General features: G+C 43.4%; 12 protein-coding genes across 12 annotated transcripts; 6 read left to right on the forward strand and 6 right to left on the reverse strand.

The window, feature by feature from the left end:
• Window positions 1-201: 201 nt before the first annotated feature.
• On the forward strand, window positions 202-1,099 carry BBBOND_0105480 (nucleoside monophosphate kinase, putative; the record flags this gene model as incomplete). Its single annotated transcript, XM_012910971.1, has 6 exons — window positions 202-328; window positions 363-474; window positions 511-679; window positions 713-811; window positions 855-968; window positions 1,004-1,099. 6 exons carry the CDS (start codon window positions 202-204, stop codon window positions 1,097-1,099), a joined length of 717 nt encoding a protein of 238 aa, XP_012766425.1.
• A 1,436-nt stretch (window positions 1,100-2,535) lies between these two features.
• BBBOND_0105490 (nuclear cap-binding protein, putative) lies at window positions 2,536-3,160 on the reverse strand (the record flags this gene model as incomplete). Its single annotated transcript, XM_012910972.1, has 2 exons — window positions 2,536-2,940; window positions 3,005-3,160. 2 exons carry the CDS (start codon window positions 3,158-3,160, stop codon window positions 2,536-2,538), a joined length of 561 nt encoding a protein of 186 aa, XP_012766426.1.
• Window positions 3,161-3,361: 201 nt separating this feature from the next.
• BBBOND_0105500 (hypothetical protein) lies at window positions 3,362-3,752 on the forward strand (the record flags this gene model as incomplete). The annotated part of the gene is made up of 3 exons (XM_012910973.1): window positions 3,362-3,503; window positions 3,541-3,575; window positions 3,615-3,752. 3 exons carry the CDS (start codon window positions 3,362-3,364, stop codon window positions 3,750-3,752), a joined length of 315 nt encoding a protein of 104 aa, XP_012766427.1.
• A 132-nt stretch (window positions 3,753-3,884) lies between these two features.
• BBBOND_0105510 (hypothetical protein, conserved) lies at window positions 3,885-5,409 on the reverse strand (the record flags this gene model as incomplete). Its single annotated transcript, XM_012910974.1, has 3 exons — window positions 3,885-4,838; window positions 4,868-5,041; window positions 5,077-5,409. 3 exons carry the CDS (start codon window positions 5,407-5,409, stop codon window positions 3,885-3,887), a joined length of 1,461 nt encoding a protein of 486 aa, XP_012766428.1.
• Window positions 5,410-5,808: 399 nt separating this feature from the next.
• On the forward strand, window positions 5,809-8,448 carry BBBOND_0105520 (ABC transporter ATP-binding protein, putative; the record flags this gene model as incomplete). The annotated part of the gene is made up of 1 exon (XM_012910975.1): window positions 5,809-8,448. The coding sequence occupies one exon, from the start codon at window positions 5,809-5,811 to the stop codon at window positions 8,446-8,448; it is 2,640 nt and encodes an 879-aa protein (XP_012766429.1).
• A 485-nt stretch (window positions 8,449-8,933) lies between these two features.
• BBBOND_0105530 (12D3 antigen, putative) lies at window positions 8,934-9,977 on the forward strand (the record flags this gene model as incomplete). The annotated part of the gene is made up of 1 exon (XM_012910976.1): window positions 8,934-9,977. One exon carries the CDS (start codon window positions 8,934-8,936, stop codon window positions 9,975-9,977), a length of 1,044 nt encoding a protein of 347 aa, XP_012766430.1.
• Window positions 9,978-10,763: 786 nt separating this feature from the next.
• BBBOND_0105540 (hypothetical protein, conserved) lies at window positions 10,764-15,689 on the forward strand (the record flags this gene model as incomplete). The annotated part of the gene is made up of 5 exons (XM_012910977.1): window positions 10,764-11,051; window positions 11,091-13,059; window positions 13,111-14,998; window positions 15,221-15,536; window positions 15,573-15,689. 5 exons carry the CDS (start codon window positions 10,764-10,766, stop codon window positions 15,687-15,689), a joined length of 4,578 nt encoding a protein of 1,525 aa, XP_012766431.1.
• A 344-nt stretch (window positions 15,690-16,033) lies between these two features.
• BBBOND_0105550 (threonyl-tRNA synthetase, putative) lies at window positions 16,034-18,453 on the forward strand (the record flags this gene model as incomplete). The annotated part of the gene is made up of 6 exons (XM_012910978.1): window positions 16,034-16,196; window positions 16,238-16,383; window positions 16,443-16,611; window positions 16,650-16,741; window positions 16,780-18,169; window positions 18,209-18,453. The coding sequence occupies 6 exons, from the start codon at window positions 16,034-16,036 to the stop codon at window positions 18,451-18,453; spliced, it is 2,205 nt and encodes a 734-aa protein (XP_012766432.1).
• A 167-nt stretch (window positions 18,454-18,620) lies between these two features.
• BBBOND_0105560 (branched-chain alpha-keto acid dehydrogenase E1 component beta subunit, putative) lies at window positions 18,621-19,908 on the reverse strand (the record flags this gene model as incomplete). Its single annotated transcript, XM_012910979.1, has 3 exons — window positions 18,621-19,418; window positions 19,457-19,568; window positions 19,772-19,908. The coding sequence occupies 3 exons, from the start codon at window positions 19,906-19,908 to the stop codon at window positions 18,621-18,623; spliced, it is 1,047 nt and encodes a 348-aa protein (XP_012766433.1).
• Window positions 19,909-20,038: 130 nt separating this feature from the next.
• BBBOND_0105570 (hypothetical protein) lies at window positions 20,039-20,275 on the reverse strand (the record flags this gene model as incomplete). Its single annotated transcript, XM_012910980.1, has 1 exon — window positions 20,039-20,275. One exon carries the CDS (start codon window positions 20,273-20,275, stop codon window positions 20,039-20,041), a length of 237 nt encoding a protein of 78 aa, XP_012766434.1.
• Window positions 20,276-20,503: 228 nt separating this feature from the next.
• Window positions 20,504-21,104, reverse strand: BBBOND_0105580 (membrane protein, putative; the record flags this gene model as incomplete). Its single annotated transcript, XM_012910981.1, has 3 exons — window positions 20,504-20,642; window positions 20,682-20,924; window positions 20,962-21,104. 3 exons carry the CDS (start codon window positions 21,102-21,104, stop codon window positions 20,504-20,506), a joined length of 525 nt encoding a protein of 174 aa, XP_012766435.1.
• Window positions 21,105-21,128: 24 nt separating this feature from the next.
• Window positions 21,129-22,691, reverse strand: BBBOND_0105590 (hypothetical protein; the record flags this gene model as incomplete). The annotated part of the gene is made up of 5 exons (XM_012910982.1): window positions 21,129-21,334; window positions 21,372-21,449; window positions 21,488-21,643; window positions 21,679-21,813; window positions 21,851-22,691. 5 exons carry the CDS (start codon window positions 22,689-22,691, stop codon window positions 21,129-21,131), a joined length of 1,416 nt encoding a protein of 471 aa, XP_012766436.1.
• Window positions 22,692-22,753: the final 62 nt, after the last annotated feature.

A 22,753-nucleotide genomic window follows, 5' to 3' on the forward strand; every position in this document is an offset into this window, starting at 1 on the left:
ATATTATAAGATAGTGGGCTTCGTTGCTTCCGGCCTTTTTGGCGAATCACAACACCGCCCCATCACGTCTTCGAGCACATAGGTGTTGCCAGTAAACTGCATCGTTGGGTTCAACGTATAGGCGATGTGATAAGGGGGAGTACTAAGCGTACCACATTATTATGTGAAATCCATCTGCAATAGTTATACAAAGCGTAACCTATGATCCGAGCACGAGTCACGGGAGTCCATCGCCTTTTACTTTTACTCTTGGGTGCTCCAGGCACAGGCAAAGGCACTTTCGGAAGGCACTTAGCATCTGAATATGGTCTCGTTCATATAGCGATTGGTTTGTCAAAGTAGTTATATGATCAAAACTGCAGGTGATTTGTTGAGGAAACAAATTCGGTTACGAAGTGTGCTAGGGAGTAGCATACAGAGAGCTGTGTCAAATGGCTTTCATGTTGATGATGATATAGTATGCGACTTAGTGAGGTATATGGGATGTGATCTACATTAATTTACCAACAGGATCGAGTTATTCTCGCAATCAAAGGGTGCGATCCTAGATGGCATACCTAGGACCCCTGTTCAGGCCGAATTCCTTAAAAACATCGCAAAATCTTCAGGATCGCGTCTTTTAGGTGTATATTTATCGATGGATCGCGGTATATTGATAAAACGCTTGTTAGGTAGAAGGGTTGGTTTGTTTTATTTGTCATAGAGTTTGCAGCACTGTGAGATGTGCAACCGAAACTATAACACGTGTTCTATAGATTCAAATGGTTATTATATGGACGCAGTGCTGCCGTGCGAAGACGATCTTTTAAAGGTTCGTTGAAATGGTGTGCAATAAATTAATATTGCGGTAACAGTGTCCCGGTTGTCACCATCTCAAACGGAGAGCCGATGACACTGCCGATGTGATTCAAAGGAGATTATTGGATTACGATAACATGCGTGAAAATATAATGACCGCCCTCAAAGAGGTTGGTATTTTTTCAACAAGTACGCAGTTTGTCAGGTTCCTATCATGAGTTTTGAGATAAGGCGCGGCCTCAAAGATTACGGTGCACTGAAGTGTGAACTCGACGCATTCATGAAAAATGCATATTCATAGCTATGTAACTAATGCCCTCTTCGAATCTTTCCAATGCGGTATCACTGGCTACGCATGGAACGAACCGTTTTAGTGTTGACTATGACATAGCTCCCCGTACAATGCCTGCCTCGAATGCAGGTTCCACGTAGTATTGTTACCGAGCGTATTTGACTTTATACATGACGTCCATGCTGTCTGGGCGAGAGTGCCATTTACAGATTCATAGTGGTGCTAAACGTGCTCTCATCACTTGAGGCATCGCTTCAAATTTCGGCGGTTGATCGTATGCTCCGTCAGTAATTCCATTTCACGGCTTTCCCAGTCGGGCTTCCAACGCGCCTTTAGAAGCCTCGCAAGAGGTCTGACGACACCTGATCCGCTGCGAATGTGACTTGCAGTGGCGGGGCCTCCACTATAAACACCATAGTCTGATACACCCTGCGCATATCCTTCCTGGAGAAGGAGGACGTTTGTGTGGTCGCTCTATTTGCTTAACCCTCCGCGCAGAGTCTCGTGCCGGACTCCAGCTCCAAATTCTATAATTAGCTGGTGTATTAGATGATTGCGTTCAGAATGTAACGGTTAACGCTTTCATTGGTTCCAGCTGTTATGCCTCTTATGACCATTAGCACACATACCACCGTATTCTGCAAAATGCTGTTACTACTGATGGCTTCTTTGATGAATGTTCAGCATATTAACAGTTTTGTATTGCATTTGCTGTATGGCGTTAGACCATTTTAAAATCACTTTGCACCGCTCTGCCTACTCCGTTGAGTTGTTGGTAATAATGTAGTGGCAGACATCTATATAGTGGCGTAAGGCTAGCGTGACGAGCCACCTTGCTCAGATGCTCCACACGTAATTTTTAATTAACATGCTAAGGATGATTTACAAATAACCCATATGTTTTCGTCGTCATTGCTCCTGTTCCACATACTACAGGGGTGCTACTTATGGTGCTCTCAGTCAACTACTATTACTAAAAGCAACTGTCTCATCGACCATCACACATTCCATATTGTTTTATTCAATCCATATTTCTTTTTCATACATGCCTCATGAATAAGCTATCTTCCATTAGTAGTCAATTGGTCTCTTCTTGCTCTTGACTTCCAAACATTGGTTGCCCATTTACCAAGCGGCCCAGCAGTGCGGCGTTTATTGCGGTCTAGAACCGTATATATGGACAGACACTTATAGAGTCTTTCGAGGCATTTACGGGTTTTATTGCCTGAGACAACTGCGGTGATGGCATATGCCACGGTGTCAGTCACATGAGTGTTGGGTCCCAGTTCTGCCGTTGCCACCATGGGCCACATGTCAAGCAGATACAGCTACACATCTCACCATCACTAATATGCTACGATTTACGATATTACACGATGGAGTTCATTGTCGCCGTGCTGATTTACCCAACCGGCAACATGGACAAAGTATACGGGTTTTCATTGCTATCTCTTATTCCTAGGATCAGTTGCGTTGACGGAATCCACACTACGACGCCCTAGAGCACTAGTTGGAGGGGTAGGTATAACGAAATCTTGATATGCAAGGGAAGAAGTTTCGATGCCAAGCCCCTGGCCACCACGGTTGGTATCGAACTCTTTGCGAAAAACGTCACGCCACTGATAACCGTTTATTCCCCGAGCAAGTTTGCGATCGGTATCTATATTGTCGCCCGTGTCGGCATCTACCCTTATTATTCGCCCGTCTATTATGGAACCCTTGAACAATCCTATAGATCGTCTCGCAGCGGCGACAGTGTCATATACAACAAATGCGAAACCACAAGGGTTTTTTTCAATGCTGTTTAGACCTAAAACGATGCGATTGATACGTCCGGCATGTGAGAATATCTGCGGCACTCATGGAAAAGCACAGATAGTGACACTGGATGTAAGGTACGCTGTGTAACATTACCTCGTGAATGCGCTCTTCTGGTGTAGTAAAAGCGAGATTTCCCACATAAACGGTTGTAGAGCGTTGAATTCGAGAGTTCCACTCCTCTTGAGAAGCGCAGAGTTTTTTATCCCAGTATTTTCGTTCTCTTGAGATGGAGTGATAAAGTTTCGCCATTTCGCACTCCTGCGCTGTAGAGATAATTGACAATTCTATCAAACAATATTTTATCGTGATGTGTGAATCAAATTGTACGGGACCACAGTTATTCGACCCACTTGCAGTGCTAGGTACAACCCGTCGCCATCCAGAATGTGATGTTGTTTAGGGCATTCCGAATAGACAGAAAACCAGCCACTAGCGAGGCATCTATGTATGATGGTAGAAATATACATTAATAGACAACGTAGTGAGGAGCTGGAATTACAGTTGACAGCAGATTGGAATTTGAATCTACCTAAAGACTTATCGCTTTGCGAGGACATTTCAAAGACGATCGAGAGAGCAATATCGAAGCTCCGTTAAGTCTCTTCTATTACGCACTTAATACCATGCAGGGGAGTCGAACACATATATGCGTTCCGTATCTGAGGTGGGCGACAACAACTGTGTTTATATATCCGCATCATAGAGTGGCGAGGATGTAGAACTGGAAAAGTATATAAAAGAAAACGAAATGGTAATACGCCGTAAGATTTACCAGCTCAACCAGGTTAAAACGCATATGGACAAACTACGACCCGATATGGACAAGGCAGAAAATGTCTAGACTCCGGCATCAAAAGCCGACCACAATTTGCAGTGCTCAGATTTGGCTCACCTGCACTAGGCCAGATCAACGCGGAACAAATAGGCTATTATCACGCATTGTTCAAAAACTGCAATGTCTATTCTGATGCAGCTACGTAACGTGTGCTTGTTGCGAAAATGGGTTGTGATAGTATCGAATACGGTAGGTTTCGTCGTCCCGTGTTACCACGCCTTTCATTTCAGCATATAGTAGCTGGTATTCCGCTTGAATAAGGGTTATTTTTTGGGCCTCAGCAAACTGATAAGGTGTTGTGGGCGCCTCGGCGACCGTCTGTGCAATGGCCTTTAAGAAACGTGCCGACTTGTCAGTGAAAATGATTTCAACACCATGTATATCGACCATCTTACACTTTCCTTCCTCTTGAATGCGCTCTACATGAGATCGTACTTCAGCCGGAGTTAATAGTTTGCAGAGCCGCATACGGTTTACTACGCAAAAAAGATCCTGTAGTAGGATAAAATCACCGTTCTTCATCACACGCAGTATAATTTCTTCAACATCAGAACCTGCAAGCCGTGGAGAGTCTTCGAAGATACGCAGATTCAGGGCCTCAAAAGTTTTTGAGAGACTACGGTGTCCCGTTTGTAAATGGTGTGCCATAGAACGAATTTTTTGCGACTTTTTTTTTAGCATGGCAAGGTCGGTCATTGCATTTATTCTAAGCGAATTAGCGTCCTCTACCATCTCATTTTTCATGCTTACAACACGACTGACTCCCCCCAAACCACCAGATCGCCTAATTACATTGCTGTTATCGTGAAATATCAGGGCTTTGGTCAATTCTTGGTGTAAGCTGCTAACATCATCACATGTTAGAAAAAAAATCGAATCAGTACAAGTAATTTTGATGGCACGCTGCAGCCTATGCCTCTTTAACTCACATTGAGTGATGTTTGATAGAAGTATTTGGTTCGTAGATCCACCGCAGGAGTAAGACAGATTACTTGATGTTAATACTGCATCCTCACAAAGCTTTAATTTCCCCATGACACCCGTTCGCACCCTAAACCCTTCAATATGATATATATCTTCCTCAACCTTGCACTTGATCATCTCGATAATTAGAACATAACAGTGAAGAACATGGTGAGAAACGTGTAGGAAATGTAGCACTGTAAGAAGAAGTACAAGACTTCAAATGCCAACACAAAAGAGAACAGAAAGGCTGGCAATCCACCGCTTACGTTTGCAAGTACAAGTTTCATAATCTCTCCGAATACGCAGAAAGCAAGCAACGGTCTGACGGCCTACGTCTCGTTACATACTATTACGAGTGACATACCTGGAATGTTGTCCGCGCCATGTAAATGAAAAAAAATCGATAGCTCAATACATATTTCGTTGCAAACTGTATTACGGAGAATGGCTCTACATAATGGGTCAACAGCGGCGCAGACCCGAAGGCTTTGGATACACCAACGTTGTTAATATCATCGGTGTACGAGGTTGGCAATTTCGTCAAAGTTGCAACATCGTAACAATATCTTTTGTCGGCCAATCCACCTGATATGAGCTTATCTCCACTCTGGCGGAAGTTAGCCCATTCACGGTGAGCTTGAGGTTTTGTCGCGGCAGCGAGGCTACTCCTTCCTGATGCGGAAACCTGTAAACGCATGACCTCCCAATATATTCGCTTAAAAAAACCACTATTATTTTAACTGTTATGACCGAATGATCCATAGAACCTACTTTACCAGTATAAAGTGTGCGTGAACACACTGCTTTCGTTTGGAACGGTTCAGCTATGCGGTTCCACAAATTAGAGGCTCGCGCCGCTCTAAAATTTAAAAAGACATACATTTAGACGTTTGTGGTCCGCTTAGACTTAGCTTTTATGGGTTGGTTTATATTTTATGTTGTGGCTCGGCTTCAAAACAATGCGGTACACCACAAATTTGGCACATTGACGCGTAGCGTTTGAAGAAGTAGACTTCCAAATATTGAGTTGGCGGATAGAAGACAGGCAAAAATGTGACAGAGGCTGTAGGCTTACATTGTACAGCGTAATATTCACATGTTATTTTCCACATTAACATATTTGCTCTTTGCACTAGTTTACTACATAGTTTCATGTGCATCACTGTTTAACGTAAAGACAGCATGCGCATATTTAAGCAAAATTAGGCATTACAAAGCTACTGCGTCACTAAACCGTAGGAATGTACCAGCATATTCATCATCGTGGCTACCTACTATAAGTTGTCATTTAGGATCAGTATTTCCTAGTCGTTATGAACATGGAGTGTCTGCGACTCACGAAAGTCAAAGGCAAAGCTTGGAGCTCACGAAATCCGAGCGAAAATTATCGTATAGGCCCATATTTGAGAAAAGCGTATCTACGCATTTTGGTTGTTCGAAAGAGAGAGCACCGTTGTTGGATGTTAGTGACCTGACACTATGTATTGGCGATTGCGTTTTGTTCGACAATGTGAGATTCCGCATAAGTCAAGGGGAATGCGTAGGTATTGTGGGGAACAATGGCACTGGGAAAAGCAGTTTGTTGGACGCTCTTTACGAAAAAATAACCGGATGTAACACAACATCTGAAGCTGTTTCTTCATCTGTGGGTGTAAAAATCACGTCTAAGGAACAGATCCATTTTGCGTCGGATCATTTACAAGTTTATCAATTGCTATACTTCTTGCGTATTAGAAAGCACAACTTAGACGATTTGTCACATCTGCGAATAGACGAGTTGCTGAAATCTGATGACTATATGGAATTTTTAGATGGTCAAAACATATTCACCTCAAACGCATATTTCAACAATTTTGTGGCATACGTGCAGCAGAATTATGTTACTAATCTTGACGACTCCATGTTAGTTAAAGATGTGATTGCTAATTCAAACACCATACACAAGACACTCCTGGCAATATTTCGAGATATTGAAAAAAATCTAAGCAGTTTAAGCGATATTGCGGGGCGCATGGATATAGGTAGCGCTGCAGCTTTGCAAGGAAGCAGACAGGGGAATGGTGAATTGAACATCGAATGGGCCAGGAGAATATTAACTGTGTATAACAATGATAATATGGCTTTTCAAAAAAAAAGCGGGGATGTGAATGTTGTGGCATCACACCTCATAGACATGTTTGGCATGCGTGAGGTGCTCTCTTTGAGAGTAGGTGAACTAAGCGGAGGTTTCAAGATGCGCCTCGCACTATTGACACGGCTGATCCATGACCCTCAATTGCTGCTTTTAGACGAGCCTACCAATAATCTGGATATTGCATCTGTAACCTTCCTGTCCAAAGTTCTTCGACACCTTATCGAAACAAGGGGCCTTTCAGTGATAATAGTTAGCCATAACGCATCATTTCTGCGTAGTTTGTGCACATCAATTCTTCAGGTACCTGGTGATGGTACTCTGAAGGTGCATGAATGCGACTTTGACAGATTTCTGCACAGGGGTTCCAAAAACCTTCAAAGTAGGATGTCGCGTTTGAACAAGCTCCAATCTGATTGCAAAAAATTAAAGCAACAATATAATGCGAAACTCGAATGCAACAAAGGATCAAAGAATCAGAAAAAGGTTTGGTTATCGCAGAAACGGCGTTTGATAGATGACACCGAGGAGTTGCTGCGTAAGGTTACGGGTGCTGAGAAAAGCACGTATAGCGATGCATACGAACGATCATTGCTTTTGCATGATTCCCATTTTGATGCGGCTGATTTGTTACGTCTTCCATTGGTCAAGCGCGGTACATTCGTATATCCGGACAAGCCAGCATTCAGCCTACAGGATGCCACTTTACGGAGTGGAAGTGAGGCGCTGCTTTGCAACATATCGCTCCAAGTTCACAACTGCGACCGAGTCTTAATTTTAGGTAATAATGGGTCGGGCAAGTCAACGTTACTGACGGTTCTCAACGCCGCTGCAAACGCTGCTACTATGGGCATTCCAAATGTAAATGAATTGCTGAATCGTCGATCATACGTCCACGTTGCAGACGGTAGATGTGAAGCCAAAGAAAACACAAGCGTAAACTATCTCTCACAAAATTGTAGCGATATTCTGACGGCAGCGTCAACCGTGGGCACATTGGCTATGAATTATGGAGATATGGACATGTCTAACAGACAGCAATTGACAGAGTACATGTCACATTTCTACCTTAAGGATCTAATGGATATTAGAGTGCGGGACCTGTCATTCGGGGAACGATGCCGCCTAGCTTTAGCTTTGCAATTTTTGCGTGATTCTAACTTCCTCTTATTAGATGAACCCAGCAACCATTTGGATTTGTATATGAAGAGAAATTTGGTTTTGCTTTTAAACAACGTCTACACAAGAGGCGGGATAATATTGGCTACGCATGACCTACAGCTGCTTGAGCGCCTCGAACGCATAACAACTATATTTTACATTCACCAGTTTGACAAGACATATACGTTTAAGGGTGATTTTAAGGACACATACCTACGATTCAGACGTGAAGTACCAGATGCATCACACACAGAGATGGGTAACTTTCTAGAGAGCTGTACATATGATTATAAACACGAGGTGACACCCCGCATGTTTGACTTCGACCGCTCAGCGGGGAACGACGCGGTACCGTGTCATCCATGCAAAAGGTTGAAAAGAGCAGTTGTTATGCCACAGAAACGGAGTAAAACGAAGTTGAAGAACGCGAAGCGCTATACATAGTAGTGCACATGTTATCTACTGCGGCGCTTGCGACACGAAGGGTTCTAGGAGAGCACAAATAACCAGCTTCGCAATGAGAAATAAAACGGGTAACTCTTATGGCGTTGATAGGACGAATGCCCCTAGGGCACCGTTGTGTGAGCTACCGTGTACGAGCAGGCAGGCAAATGAGCTTGAGGGTGCTAGGTCGAGAACCCTGGGAAAGACTCTACACATTTTCCAACTTGCTTTACAATTAACATATGCAGATATAATACGCACTTTATTGCATCTGCCACTCGCCTTTTATACCCCGTCTTGGTTATACCGTGGATGCTCTTTGAATCGCGTGAAATTGATCTCGTACGTTTTGCTTTTGTTAGCTAATCTATCTCAAAGCCAAGCTGACAGTTCAATATTGGACATCTTAAATTCTTTTGTGCTTAGACGCGCTGATATTTAATCTGTGTTTAGGTGCTCTCGCGGGACAGTGCAAATCTTTCAAAATGCTGCTTCCAAGGTCGCTTTGCGGTTTAATTTTATTTTTGCTCTACAAACCCGCCAGCGGATACCTATACCGCGCCATCTCTATGTATGAAAATAAGGGGACGCTTACTGCAGACCCTACTAATGTTGGTCAAGCTGATGTAGTAGTGGAGAAGAATGGCGTTGGGAAGGTGTGCAAATCAATGAGATCAGGCAGGTACATTGTGAATCCCTACATTCAACGGTGTCCTATTGGTACCACCAAGTGTGGTCCAGAGTTTGATGCAACTCTTGGTACATGTGCGGATTTCTCTGGGTGCTACACTGTTAGCAACAACACTCGCGTTTGCACATGCATGTCGGGATACTTCGGTAATCCTTACGTTCAATGTTTCAAATATTGTGAAACTGACCTGGATTGTCCATCACCGTATGCGGAATGTCGTCAGGGTCCAGGAGAGCTTTTTAAGCGCTGCAAGTGCAAGCAGGGCTGCCCTGGCGATGGCGTTATTTGCAAACCCCAAAACATTTGCACTGATACGCAAGAAAATACTGAAACACATCGTAAGTGCTTGCAAACCAGTACCACGGAAAAGAGTTATGTATGTGATGACGGATACTATTTGGATACCTATTACAAATGCGTTAAAATCGTTGCTATAGAGAATGATAAAAAAATTAGTATAGTAGCCAACAACTTTGTTGACGGAAGTCGTATTGATATTGGTAAATGCTTCTCCATGGAAATCAACAAGGAGAATGCTGAGTCGCGCTTTTACCAAATGAACAGTGGTGACGCCGTTGTGGTGAAGGGTAAGATCGTCACAAATCCGCAGCTTTATTTAGCGGTGGAGGTAAAGGCGAATGACGTCATTGTATTTGCTATGCTTGAGGATGATCATTCTAAATTAACAAAGTTGTTCAGCATATCAAATGGTCTTAAAGGGTGTCAAATAGACGGTGTAAGTAAGTATGATCCGACGGGTATTCGTGTAAACCCTTCTCAAGTTAAGGTGGAAATACAGAATCTTGTTGAAAGCCAAGGGGCCAGTGAGGAGCTTTGAATATGGCAAACTTGCATTGTAATTGACTACTAATTTTTTTTATTTATTACCTTTTGCATAAGTTTAAGTCTTTTTACTATGCACTTCTAGTCATCGGCCTCCTCCAAACCGCATCTAATTTGGTACGAATCGCGATATATTTTCACCCATTGGTTGACAATAGTACACGGTGTTGCTTGGAGGTAACGAAGATTCATTTTTAATTTCGTATTTTCCGTTACACCCAACGACAACTGACGTGGAGTCATTGTTTACGACTGAAAAATAATGGTGACCTAGGAGGCGTGGTGTGTTATGTATGGCAAGGTGGTTGTTCCTTGTGGCGTGCGTCACTGGTCTTCTTCAGTCTAACGCTCTTTGCGTGATGATTAATGATAGCCACAACACAACAATTACTAGCTGAAACACAATAAACGTTGTGCAAACAGTATACAGAGAACTGCGAATCGGTTAATCACGGTTGGCGCACGTGCCGTGGCAGCGTGCGCTTTCCGGAATCCACACACATTCTTCAGTAACTCACCTTAACATTATGGCAAGAATTCTGTGCCACAAAAATACACGCACTATCTACTTCTTGTAACCTTTAAAAGGGCCTTTTCGTTTCGGTATTTCATACGTACATGAATGATGTAGAAAAACTTAAACGTATGATTCCAAATTTTAAAATTTATTTAATTGTGCTTAGTTGTACTATTCAAATCTGCATTGTGATGATTCACTCGTGTATCATCATTTGTTAGCGCCGTTTTGCCGAACGATGTTTTTATATTAGATGTATGAGACATGGATTCCGACTCGGCAGTAAAATTACCACCGATATATGTCCACAAAGGAAAGAAGGTGCGCACGGATGTTCTGACCCGTCAGGCCCTAGTTCCGCCAATATTTCGCCGTAGGGAGTCGCTGAAACGTGAGGCCAGATATTCTAAAGTGCATTCAAGTGACACTAGTGGTGAGATTCAAGCGTCAGCTAACGAAGCCTACTGCAACGCCTTATATCTCAGATACCAAACGGATTTCAACTATTTATCTCCCGAATTGGTCCTAAATAAGAAAGTTTCTGGCAATACGGTGGGTTAATTCTTAATTCGAATTTGCACGAGTCTGCAGAATATAAAAAGTGTCGGAACAGAAACTAATAAGGAGATTGTATCTCATTTGAGCAATGGTAAGCGCAGAAGGACCAAGAGTGCCTCTTCCGACTCGCCAGATAGCGTGCCAACATCTCCCTGGTTAAATCGCATGTTGCCCATTTTATTAAAAGTGATGTCAGGACGAGATGGCGACTCCAACGACATATCTTCTATTGGTTTTAAGGAGGAAGTTTTGCAACTGTATAAAACTGGGCAAAAATTTGAGGAATGCAATCTGCGAGATGTAGCAACTGTTTTATCCAGCATAGTTTCCTATATTGACGATTGGCGAGCGAGTGCACAGATTGCAATATCGCAGCGTATAACAATTGAAGAGGCTCGCGGTTTAATGGAAGAATTCCAAGAGCTGAGTGGAGGCTTAGTTCGAGTCGATCTTGCAACCGAAATTGACAATGACATTAAGATCTGCGAAGCTTTCGGAGCTAAGGTTCGCCTGACCATGACTACTCTCTCTTCCAGTAACGACCGCACGGTTAGTCTTGAGGAGGTCGAATCGTTGGTTCAGGAGTCTAGTAGTTGTCGCTTCTTGGTACCTGAGGTCGTTGCTCTCCAAAGCATATTCCGTAATCTCATATCACTGCGCAGCCTTATGGAAACCTCTGTCCTAGATTTAGATTTGTCTGAGTGTGAGTCGCTTGTGTCGATATGTGAGAAGGGGTTAGTTAGGTTACCGCGATTGGATGAATTGCGTAGGCGTTTACAGGAATCCGTGTGGCTCCACACTGCTAGCAAGGCGTGTCAACGACAAGTCAGATATTCGCTGGCAAAAAGCCTGATTGATAATGTACCTGATGTTCTGCGGGACCATAGGTTGTACGTCATTTTAAAGAAAAAGTGCCATGATGTTGAGCAATGGATGGAACGTATATCTAAGTTCTCCTTTTACCAAATGGTATCAAACGAAGTAACATACAGCGGTTTACTATCTAAGAAAGATGTTTCTTCTCAGTCACCTGTTGGTTCAGGGTCGGTTGTTGGTGTAAAATGTGATGCACGTACTTTCGAAGAAATATGTTCTGCATACCACCAGCTAGAGCTCACCCTCCCTATCTTTAGGAGCATAGAACCATTATGCCAATCATTAAAGAGGCTACAAAGACGGCTTCACAAAATTGAGGTGGTGTTACAGACAAATTCTCGCAATCCAAGTGTTGCGACCGATTGCTTGTTATTGCTTCAGCATGCAGAGCCGCTCTCGGAAATAATCGACCTGACTGAATACCTTGAACCTATACGATCAGGAGTAGAGTTGTGGTTGAACTACGAGAAGAGATGTAGGAAGGTTCTTGATAGTGTCAAGGCTTTTGTCCTCTCCAAGGATTTTAACAAGCTGAAATCTGATTGGGGCTTTTTGCTAAACTTTCGTAAAACTACGAAATTATCGGACGCAGATTTTATTGGCATAGCCGATCTTATAAGGTTATACGAGCAGGAGGACCGTGTGCCCTTCGAGGACGTTCGTCAACTGGAGGCTGAATTCAGGTCCTTGCGCATAAAAAATCTCGTTTTACAGCGGGAAATAAGTGAAATTTATGAGAAAGGTGTCACATTGAATTCAAAAGTGGATTCGGCTTTTGATTCTGTAAAAGAGGATGTTAGCAAAAGCGGTTCGGTATTAAGTCATGTTGTTTTGGTTATCCTTGAGGTCCTCAAATTTGGAGCGAAGTTGGATTCTATGCCTAAACTACGACTTTGTCTGTCATATTTGCGATGGTCACGTGAATTCTATACAGTCTTTTTCAGCACTACTGCGATGTTGGACGGAGGCTCGCGTTTAAGAACCCTGGCCGCCGAAGGAGCAGACGATCGCTTTAACGAGATAACATCTCACGCCGGTTTACACGAGAGCATTACGAATCAACTGAATAAAATTGGATGCTTATCTATCGGTAACGAAGCTCCGCGCACCGAGTCTCAGCTTTTGAGTCTTCTCCTCCATCACACACCTGACTATCTAGACGAATGCAGCTAGACAGTAATGCCAACCATCGAGATGTTATCCTTCTCATCGCAAGTGTATAACATAGATGTATCTTTTTTCGTTGAATTGCGCAGGCGAATTATAGATGATTTTCGCTGCCTGCGTTCGGAACTACAAATCCACGCTTTTGCGGCGGTGGACGGAGCGCTTTGGCTAGATAAGGGTTCATTTGACAACGTATGTTGCCGTTTTAAAGACTGTAGTCTCTCTTTTTCTAGCACTGCAACCCGTTATGGTGTCGAAAGAGCTCAACTTCTATCCCGCCGTACGGCGAAGGCGCATAAATCACCTAGTTGCGACTGCGCTCGTGTACCGGGCACATTGATAACTCTACCAACACTGTCTGAATTTAGAGCTATTGATCTTCAATCGCAAGTGGAGAGGGCTTGTGGTACCCTTGTTACTGATGACGGAGGTTTGCGCATATTAGGAGTGCGGATTGATGATGGCCTATGGCGTTCTTGTGGCGGTTTCAGCGGAATTGGGAATTTGAGGCGCTTAGTCATCATTATTTATATGGATATCAAGGCTTGTGTATGTTACTATGCGATTTCAAGTCCCGCCGCAAACCCGGCAGGCAACTACTCCATTTCAAGCTGTGCCGTGCTAAACGCATCGGGAAGATTCGTAGTATTGAAAGGTACACCACCAAAACAATTAATGCTTGATGATGTGTCGACACTCACACACTCTTTCTGCGCATCTCCTGTGCCATACGGTTTTTTCGCCTTCGGCCGCTGTGATGGAAAGTTAGTGGTTTCGAACATGTCTAATGTCCATGTTGTGGATGAATTCACGATAGAATTAGAAGGAACTGCTTGCTCTTCAAACGATGTCACGTTTTGCGGTTTCGGCAATCTGTCTCCGGTTGGGTCATTACCTCGGCATTGGTGCAGTGCTATGTTAGCCCTGTGCCACTTACTAAAACTATATGGAAAAAAGATGCGTTTCATGTTGATAGATATTTCCACATCAACTAGATCCATTATCAGGGACAGGTGTTCGCTTGCTGTGATCTATGAGGTTGTCATCGGAGGTTCTGTAAAATCCGGTGGAAAGATAAACTTTAGTTACGGCTATCACATAGCGAGTGATAATAGGCTTAATGACCGAAATTTACACGAGAATGCATATAATTTTTCGGATCGTATTGATTCCTACAGCAGGCACAGAATAGATGCGGAGTTGCATTTACAAATGATGAAGTGGAAGGTAATACCACAGCTCAATCCAGACAATATCACAATGACAAACATTTGTGTAATAGGGGCAGGAGCACTTGGTTGCCATATTATTAGGCAATTTTTGGCATGGGGCGCCAGAAACTTCGTTGTCATAGACTATGCGAAAGTAACAAATGCTACGCGACAATGCCTGTTTAATAGCCGTGATTCCATCGACCAGGCATATAAAGCCACATTAGCATGCCAAGAAATAAAGCGTATTCGCCCAGACGCTGATGCGATTCCAGTAAACATGTTTGTTCCCATGCCTGGTATGTTTTTTGGTCTGAGCTCGCAAATACATCATTTGGTAGGTCATTTTATATATGAAGAGGATTTGCGCGCTTCATACACCACTCTCACGAACATTATGCTTAAATGTGATGTGGTTTTTCTTGCTACAGACTCCAAGGAATCACGATGGTTACCGTCGTTAATTGGAGCCGCTCATAGATTTCACTCTGCGGAGGTTAACTCAGGTGTTTTAGACGAAGCCAATCCAAATGGAGAATTGCGCGAAAATAGGCGTGGCCCTTTAGTTATCTCGACTGGCCTCACGTTTGACACTTTTATGGTTATTAGACATGGTTATGGCGGTTTTTATGGTGGATGCTACTTTTGCAGCGATGTGCAGTGGCCCGAAGACTCTATATCTAGCAGGTGAGTGAGTTACTCCCTTTGAAGTCGACTCCGATACTCGCTATATGAATTGCAATATATTTCTTGTGATGTTACTGGACGGCGAACACACGAAAACATTTGTGGTGTGTGCATGTAACCACATCTTTTTATTTCGCGAAGATGTTGCGTACATGAACAGAAATGTAGTACATTGAAGTCATTGCCAAAACTGCCATTTATGAAGTAAACTTAGTTCCGCAGACCCGTTGACGAAACATGCACCTTAGTCAAGCCGGGATCAGTAGCCATGTGCGCAGCAGCTGCCGTAGAGCTTTTCATATCTCTGACGCAGCATCCGAGACGTTTTGAGGCGCCACACAACGGAACCAGCTGTATAGGGGGCGTTCCTCATGCCATGCATATGAGTTTGTCAGGTAAGGCAATCACACGCGAAGCTTTACAAAGCGCAGATATGCACGTAGACCAGTTTTACGTCGAAGCATCTAAAAGATGTGTCTGTTGTTCAGATGCTGTGATTAAAAAGCTAAAATCAAACGCTTTTGATTTTTTACATCAGGTTTGTTTAAGGTCATTACTCTATATGTTTACATAGGTAGTAAGAACCCCTTCAATCCTAGGAGAAATATCAGGCCTAAACAGAACACTTAGCGCAGTTGCTGGTTATGACATGAACACTACTGCGATTGAAGATGACTTTGTGCTAATTTGAGTGTGTTTGCTTTATGGTGCGCAGCACCGCGACTTTGCGGTGTACATATCATATATGCGACGTATTATTTGCTCGTTATATATACTTTTTTGCATTCATTTAACAGATACACACCACTGCCAAGGAGGACGGCCGTTTGGTAATTTGTGGATGAGACGTTGCACACCACGTTTCGCTCATGCTGTGTCTTCCGAATTACCCGCTACAATTTTGCGTAGACCAAAACATACTGGTAAATTTCAATTGATTCTCAAATATATTCCATAGTGATTCAACGCAATAGCGCGTTTCAGTCGTCGCCTGATGTGACTAAATTTGGAAGCAATTTATTCCGTAAATATACAATGGAGGAGAGTATGGACATTATCATGCCCTCCGAAGGGCTTGATTGTAGCAGAGTTGTAAAGGATGTATCTTCATTCCAGCTGAAAAAGGACCCTGATTTTATCCAGACAAGACTGATAACCTTTGACACGTTGTACGAACGTCAGAAAAAGCGTATTGATGGTAAGTTAAAACAAGCCAACTATAATCATTTTGACTTTCAGAGATAGAGAAACGTGACATTAGCGTTAATTTGGAGGTTTCAGGAAAAGAAGATGAAATGATCAATTGCAAGTCGTGGGTAACATGCCCAGCTGATCTTCTTAGTCGACTAAACAAGGCGGATTCCAAGGCAATAATTGTAGCTGAGGTTAGTATTGTTGTTCAGTTTAAGCAAATATTCATATTGGTCAGGTCCTTCCTCTTGAGCCAATAATGGGCACAGTTGCAGACATTGAAAATGATGATGAGCAAAATGAGGAGTGGATTATGTGGGACCTGTTCAGACCACTCGAAGGTGATTGCAAGTTAAGATTTCATAGTTTCGATTCCCCCAAGGGCCAACATGTCTTTTGGCATTCTTCGGCACACATGCTTGGTTGGTTTTGAAGCTTATATCTAGTAACTTTATGGCAGGGTCCGCGCTCGAAACCCTATACGGAGCATATATAACTATAGGCCCGGCCCTAAGTAGTGGTTTTTATTACGACTGTTACATAGGAAGCAATGTAAGCTCGACTTTACTGTCTATTTAGATTAATTGCAGAGTTTCAAGCCCGAAGACATGGAGCACATACGCAATGAAGTCTCAAAAATGGCGAAGGTGAAATCGCCCTTCCAACGGCTTGTATGTACTAAAGAGGAGGCTCTGGAGCTCATGAAGCACAATCCCTTCAAAGTCGATCTCATACGTAGGAAGGTACCGGATGGATCCAATACGGTTTGTTATCGTTGCGGTAACTTTGTTGATCTGTGTCGTGGACCTCATTTGCCTTACACTTCTTCCGTTTCCCCTAAGGCATTTGCTGTAACGAAGTTCTCGTCGTGCTATTGGCTCTCTAAAAGCACAGCAGACACACTTCAGCGGGTATATGGTATATCGTTTCCGAAGGAGGAGCAACTAAAAGCGTATGAACGGCGCATAGAAGAAGCTAAATACCGTGACCACAGAATTATAGGTACCAAACTTAACCTTTTCCATTTCGATAACATTCACTCACCCGGATCTTGTTTCTGGTTGCCAAATGGTGCAAAGATATACAATCGTCTTGTGGACTTCATGCGTGAGAACTACCGATTAAGGGGTTACCAGGAAGTAATCACTCCAAACATTTATTCATGTGAATTGTGGAAGACGTCTGGGCATTATGATAACTACAAAGAAAACATGTACATGTTTAACGTTGATGAAACGGAATGGGGAATAAAAGGCATGAATTGTCCAGGTCATTGCTTGATGTTTAGGTACCTTAGTCCTTCTTACAGACAGTTACCATTAAGATTTGCTGACTTCGGCGTGCTTCATCGAAATGAGCTCACGGGAAGCCTCAGCGGCCTAACTCGGGTTAGGCGGTTCCAACAAGACGATGCTCACATCTTCTGCACAACGGAGCAAATATCTGGGGAGGTGCTTTCTATTCTTCAGTTTATTGACGATGTTTATTCGTTATTCAATTTTAAATACAGCTTCAAATTATCGACGAAACCACAGAAAGCATTGGGTGATGATGAGCTTTGGGAAAAGGCTGAATCTGGGCTTAGGGATGCACTTGAAAGATGTGGTAGACCTTGGACATTGAATCCAGGAGATGGAGCCTTTTATGGCCCCAAAATCGACGTAATTCTATTGGATTGTCTTGACAGAGAGCATCAGTGTGGTACAATACAACTCGATTTCAACCTACCTATAAGGTTTAATCTGGGGTATCGTGATAAGGAGGATGGTGAGAGCACAGATTGCAAGCGAGGATTCTCCAGACCTGTTATAATTCACAGGGCAATTTTCGGCTCCCTAGAGCGTTTCATTGCCATAGTGATTGAGCATTTAAAGGGCAAACTACCCTTTTGGCTGTCACCAACTCAGGTTGCTATCTTACCGATATCTGATAAGCACATGCCGTATGCCAACAGTATATATGAGAGGTTACTTCACCTCGGTAAGTTTTGACCTTAACTTGAATACAAGCGTACTACAGGCTATAACTGCTATGTGGATGGTAGTGCAAACACCATGAACAAAAAGATAAAATCCAATCAAGACCAGCGTTACAATTACATGTTGATCATTGGAGATCGTGAGGTTGAAACGGGAACCGTATCTATGCGATCTATGGATAGTCAGGCCAACGAGACACTTAGTCTAGATGCTTTGTATGCTAGGTTGGCCACGGAAGCCGATGCATATAAGAAAAACATTAAGTGCTTCCATTTGGAAAAATGATTTTCCAACCGTCATTAAGGTGGGGTCCCTATCCATCTAATGTTGGGGCATAGACCGAATGCTAATAACTGCAGTATATCATGTTGAGATGAGTTCACTGTTGGTTCCGCCCATTGCCGTTTACAAAGTGGCACGGTTATCACTACTTACGTTCATGTAACCGTTTGTTATACTTGACAAACACGCTTTACAGCGTCCAATAATTTGAATTGATCGGGAAGGTAAAACTTCTCGAAAGCAAGGGGGAATGGCGTGTCGTACCCGCATACTCTCTCTATTGGGGCTTCCAGCTTGAAAAAGTGCCTCTCCGCCATGGTTGATGCGATTTCAGATCCCATACCCAGGGTCTTCGGAGCCTCATGAGTGATAATCAATCTTCCAGTCTTTGATACCGACTTATCTAGAGTGTCCACGTCCCACGGTAATACGGTTTGTAGGTCTATTACTTCCACCTCGATCCCTAATTGCTCTTTGGCTATGTCGGCAGCTTTGAGCATCAGGCCAACGGAGCTTCCATATCCCACCATTGTCACATCGCTCCCCTCTCTCACAACGTCAGCTTTAGATAACTCCAGTTCATAGTCTCCCAGTGGGACGTCTCCAACTGCCGCTCTGTAGAGTGCTTTGGGTTCGAAGAATATTACGGGATTGTTATCCCTTATAGACTTTAACAATAGCCCTTTTGCTTGATACGCACCTCTTGGCACAACAATCTTTAGCCCAGCAGCATGCGCAAATTGTGACTCCGGAGATTGAGAATGATACAACCCACCATGACCCACTGCTCCCCAGGTTGAGCGTATGGTAAGTTTTCCAACATCCCAACTACCACCTGATCTGTACCTGAATTTAGCAGCCTCATTGACAATTTGGTCGAAAGCTGGAAAAATGTAATCGGCAAATTGTATTTCTGCGATCGCCCTAGATCCAAGGGCTGCCATGCCTATACCGAATCCCACAATACCCTGCAAGAAATATGAGTAGCAATAACCACAATTCCCACCTGCTCACAAATAGGGGTGTTGAACACGCGATCGCCGCCAAAGCGCTCCAGTAAACCAACCGAGCATCTGAAGACGCCGCCGAAAGCTACGTCTTCACCGAATACAGTAGTTCTACAACAATATGACGGGAATTAGCAGACATTCACACAACTAATACATATCATACATTTACCACGCTAACAATGACAAGCCTTATCGTCTGCAATACAGCTAGACGTTTCAGCGACTGACAGTACTCTATGGCGTCCATTTCGAAAGGTCTACAGATATAAGACCACTAACAACCCACAAATACTTCATAGGCAATTACGTACGTTGAGTCCTCGGCCATAGCGATATGTAGCGCATCATTTATGGCCGTGCACATGTTCATTTCCTTCGACGAAACCTTCGCCGCGGAAGTGAATCCACGCCCAAATTTGGGTGCTACCCTCGCAAACTTCGCCAGCATTTTGTAGAATAAACTATGTTTTGTAATGCGTAAAAATATTAAGAAATACAGAAGTAGTCCACCGGTAGCATCTAGTACGTCTTAATTTTTCGACGCGAAGCATAGATACACACAACGAGGAAAATAGCTCCTATAAATAAATAAATGAAGAAATTGGCTGAATATCATGATATCGCTCGGAGAGTAACCTACACTCCCCATCACGTGCCATGTGTCCTTCCACTACGGATATTGCCACTTTGAGAGCTCCGAACACGTTTGAACGATCATCTAGAAACGGTTTTTTAATCGTTGCAATTACGTCCTGCATTTGAGTCAAAATCGGCTGGATATTTTCAGACTTTCGGTATAACAAATTCTCGAACATTCGTAACAATGTTTAACTCGCCGAGGTCCTATACTCGCATTACGCAAGTTTGTTTGGTTGCAAATCACCTCAACATATAGCATAATCAGACACTCTTTCTCCATTGTGCACCATTTGCTGAATGTGAATGCATTTCGTATATGTGATCAAACCTTAAAAGGTGACTTGCAAAGATGTCGCCCCCCGCTGTTTCACCCTCTGACGTCAGTATTTTACGAGCTAATATAGCTAAAACCTGCAACCAATTGTTTTTATTTCCTCTAAACTAACAGTCCCGCTGTTTGCATTGCTTAGAATTTCATTGGCTTCCACTTGTTGACAATCGCTCAAAATTCCATCGGGATCGCAGAGAAAGGTGCTAGTTCCTCTGATTAAGACCCGTAAATTCATCAATGCCAACGCTTACTTTGCCGTGTGCACGCATAAATGTGGGTCGGTGAAAGGATTAGGATACGATTCTACTGTATATCCAACGGATTGCGTAGGTTCCCCTATTGCTACAGGCTCAACCTTTACCGAAGTTGGATCGTGCATGTCATTTCCATCAATAACTGCGTGTTTATTGGCTTCAATGTCAGGTGAAATTTTGTGCGTCTCCGATATTCGTGCCAGCTTCTTCATGCCCACTTCCGCTATCTGCCCACTGTTTCTGAGTCCTATGTTTCATGTTAGACACTACCAACTACATTGTTTTCAAGGTATCTTCATCTGCTATGTACGCTATTTCGTCGTCGAATCTGAACTTCCCCGGTCCGATGCGTTGCGTACCATCCACGCAATATGCAATTTGCCAGCAACTCACTAAGAGACACATAAAATACACTCTCATTTTATGAGTTTAAAATACGGTACGCTACATATCCCCGAAATTATGTCTGTGTGTTGGACAGCACATCGACGATGATGCCTCGCAAGTTATCCAACACAAACTGAGCAACCCCTGCATAACTGTGATTTTTACGTCCGTGACACATATATTCACACCTTGACCAGGAGGAGGTGTAGATGTGTAGTCATAAGTGTATAGAAGGCACGACTGGCACCTGGCACTGTCGTTAACTGAAGTTATATGAAGATTGCCACGTTGTTGCGACACACTCACTTGTATTACGATGTAACAGTCTAGAATCGAATATTAGCACATCCCCTATATTAAGGTCCACTGCAGCCTTGCCTAGATGATAGTGATTGCGTCCTGATTGGTCCACAAACCGGTACTATATGGATTTATCTCCGATCCGCTCCTATGCGTACCGGGTAGAAATTGCATACGCCCCGTTTTTTCATTAATATCATCCAATGATAGGAGAATGCATATCCCGAAGTGACGATTTTTTCGATGCCAAGGTTCCACGTAGCTCATGGGATCTGATTTACCTGTGGCATAGATATCATGTACCAACCTGAAGAAATCAAATTAATGTTTGATACATAGAAATGCCTTCCAAGCGTGTAGTATATGATGGGCATCCAAAATTGCTGTAATGCAACCAATTGGCGATCAAAAGATGTCCCCTGCAGCAAGCAGTGAATTCGGCCTATATGTTGCTGATGGTACGTATAACATTCGCTCACCACGCGTGTGCTTTAAAACAAGCACATTTGGGTCATATTCCACAATTTTATACGCAGATTCACGCGCCATTGACCCATTCAAGTGAAGCATGCGACGTATGGCCCATACGTCTTGCTTGTCGACAGCATTGCGTAATACGGCAACACCTGAACCAACTCTCAGAAATATAGCAGTAGCAAACACACCGTAAGTTTTAAGATGACTAGATATGCGATCTAAGGCGGCGAGAGATAGCGTGTGATTCCGCTTTAAGCCTTGTTGGTTGCCCTCTCTTGCGTTAATCTGCGACGAGTCCCCTATTGATGCATCTTGCTCCTCCCAACTTATTAGATACGGGACCGTTTCACTTCTATTACGAATTGAGCAATTATTAATGGCGGCATCACACGAATCACTGACAGTTTCTTCTGGCCGTACGTAGCCTTGCCTTTCCCAGTGCCGCGAGAGGGTTTGGAAAGCTTCCCGCTCGAAGGTCTGAAAGTTTTCTGCTTGCCTCATCGTACGATTTCGAGACCAAACAGCTGTATGGAACCATCCCTTTCGTTCAACGCCATAATTTTCGTGTCGAGAAATAAGCCCTTCCATCTCTGATGCAAGTTCTACACCAAGAGCCGCAACTAAAGGTGGTTGCATTGGGAAAAGACGTTGATGCATTATTCTGTCATGATAACGCTTTCTCTGGTGATGCAATATATCGCAAATAGCTTGCAGTTGGAGCTCTACCGGGTTTAACTTCCGTGCAGACAGCTCCACGGAATATCGGGAAACCCTTAAATACTCGTCCCACCTTTTGAGATAAGATACAAACGCATGTCGTTCAGTAGGCTGCTCACATAGCATGTCTACGACTCCTTCGTCATCTGTGTCATATTAAAAAGGGACGTCGTTCCTACACCTTTTGA

This window comes from Babesia bigemina (assembly GCF_000981445.1).
Source record: "Babesia bigemina genome assembly Bbig001, chromosome : I".
NCBI lineage: Eukaryota > Apicomplexa > Aconoidasida > Piroplasmida > Babesiidae > Babesia > Babesia bigemina.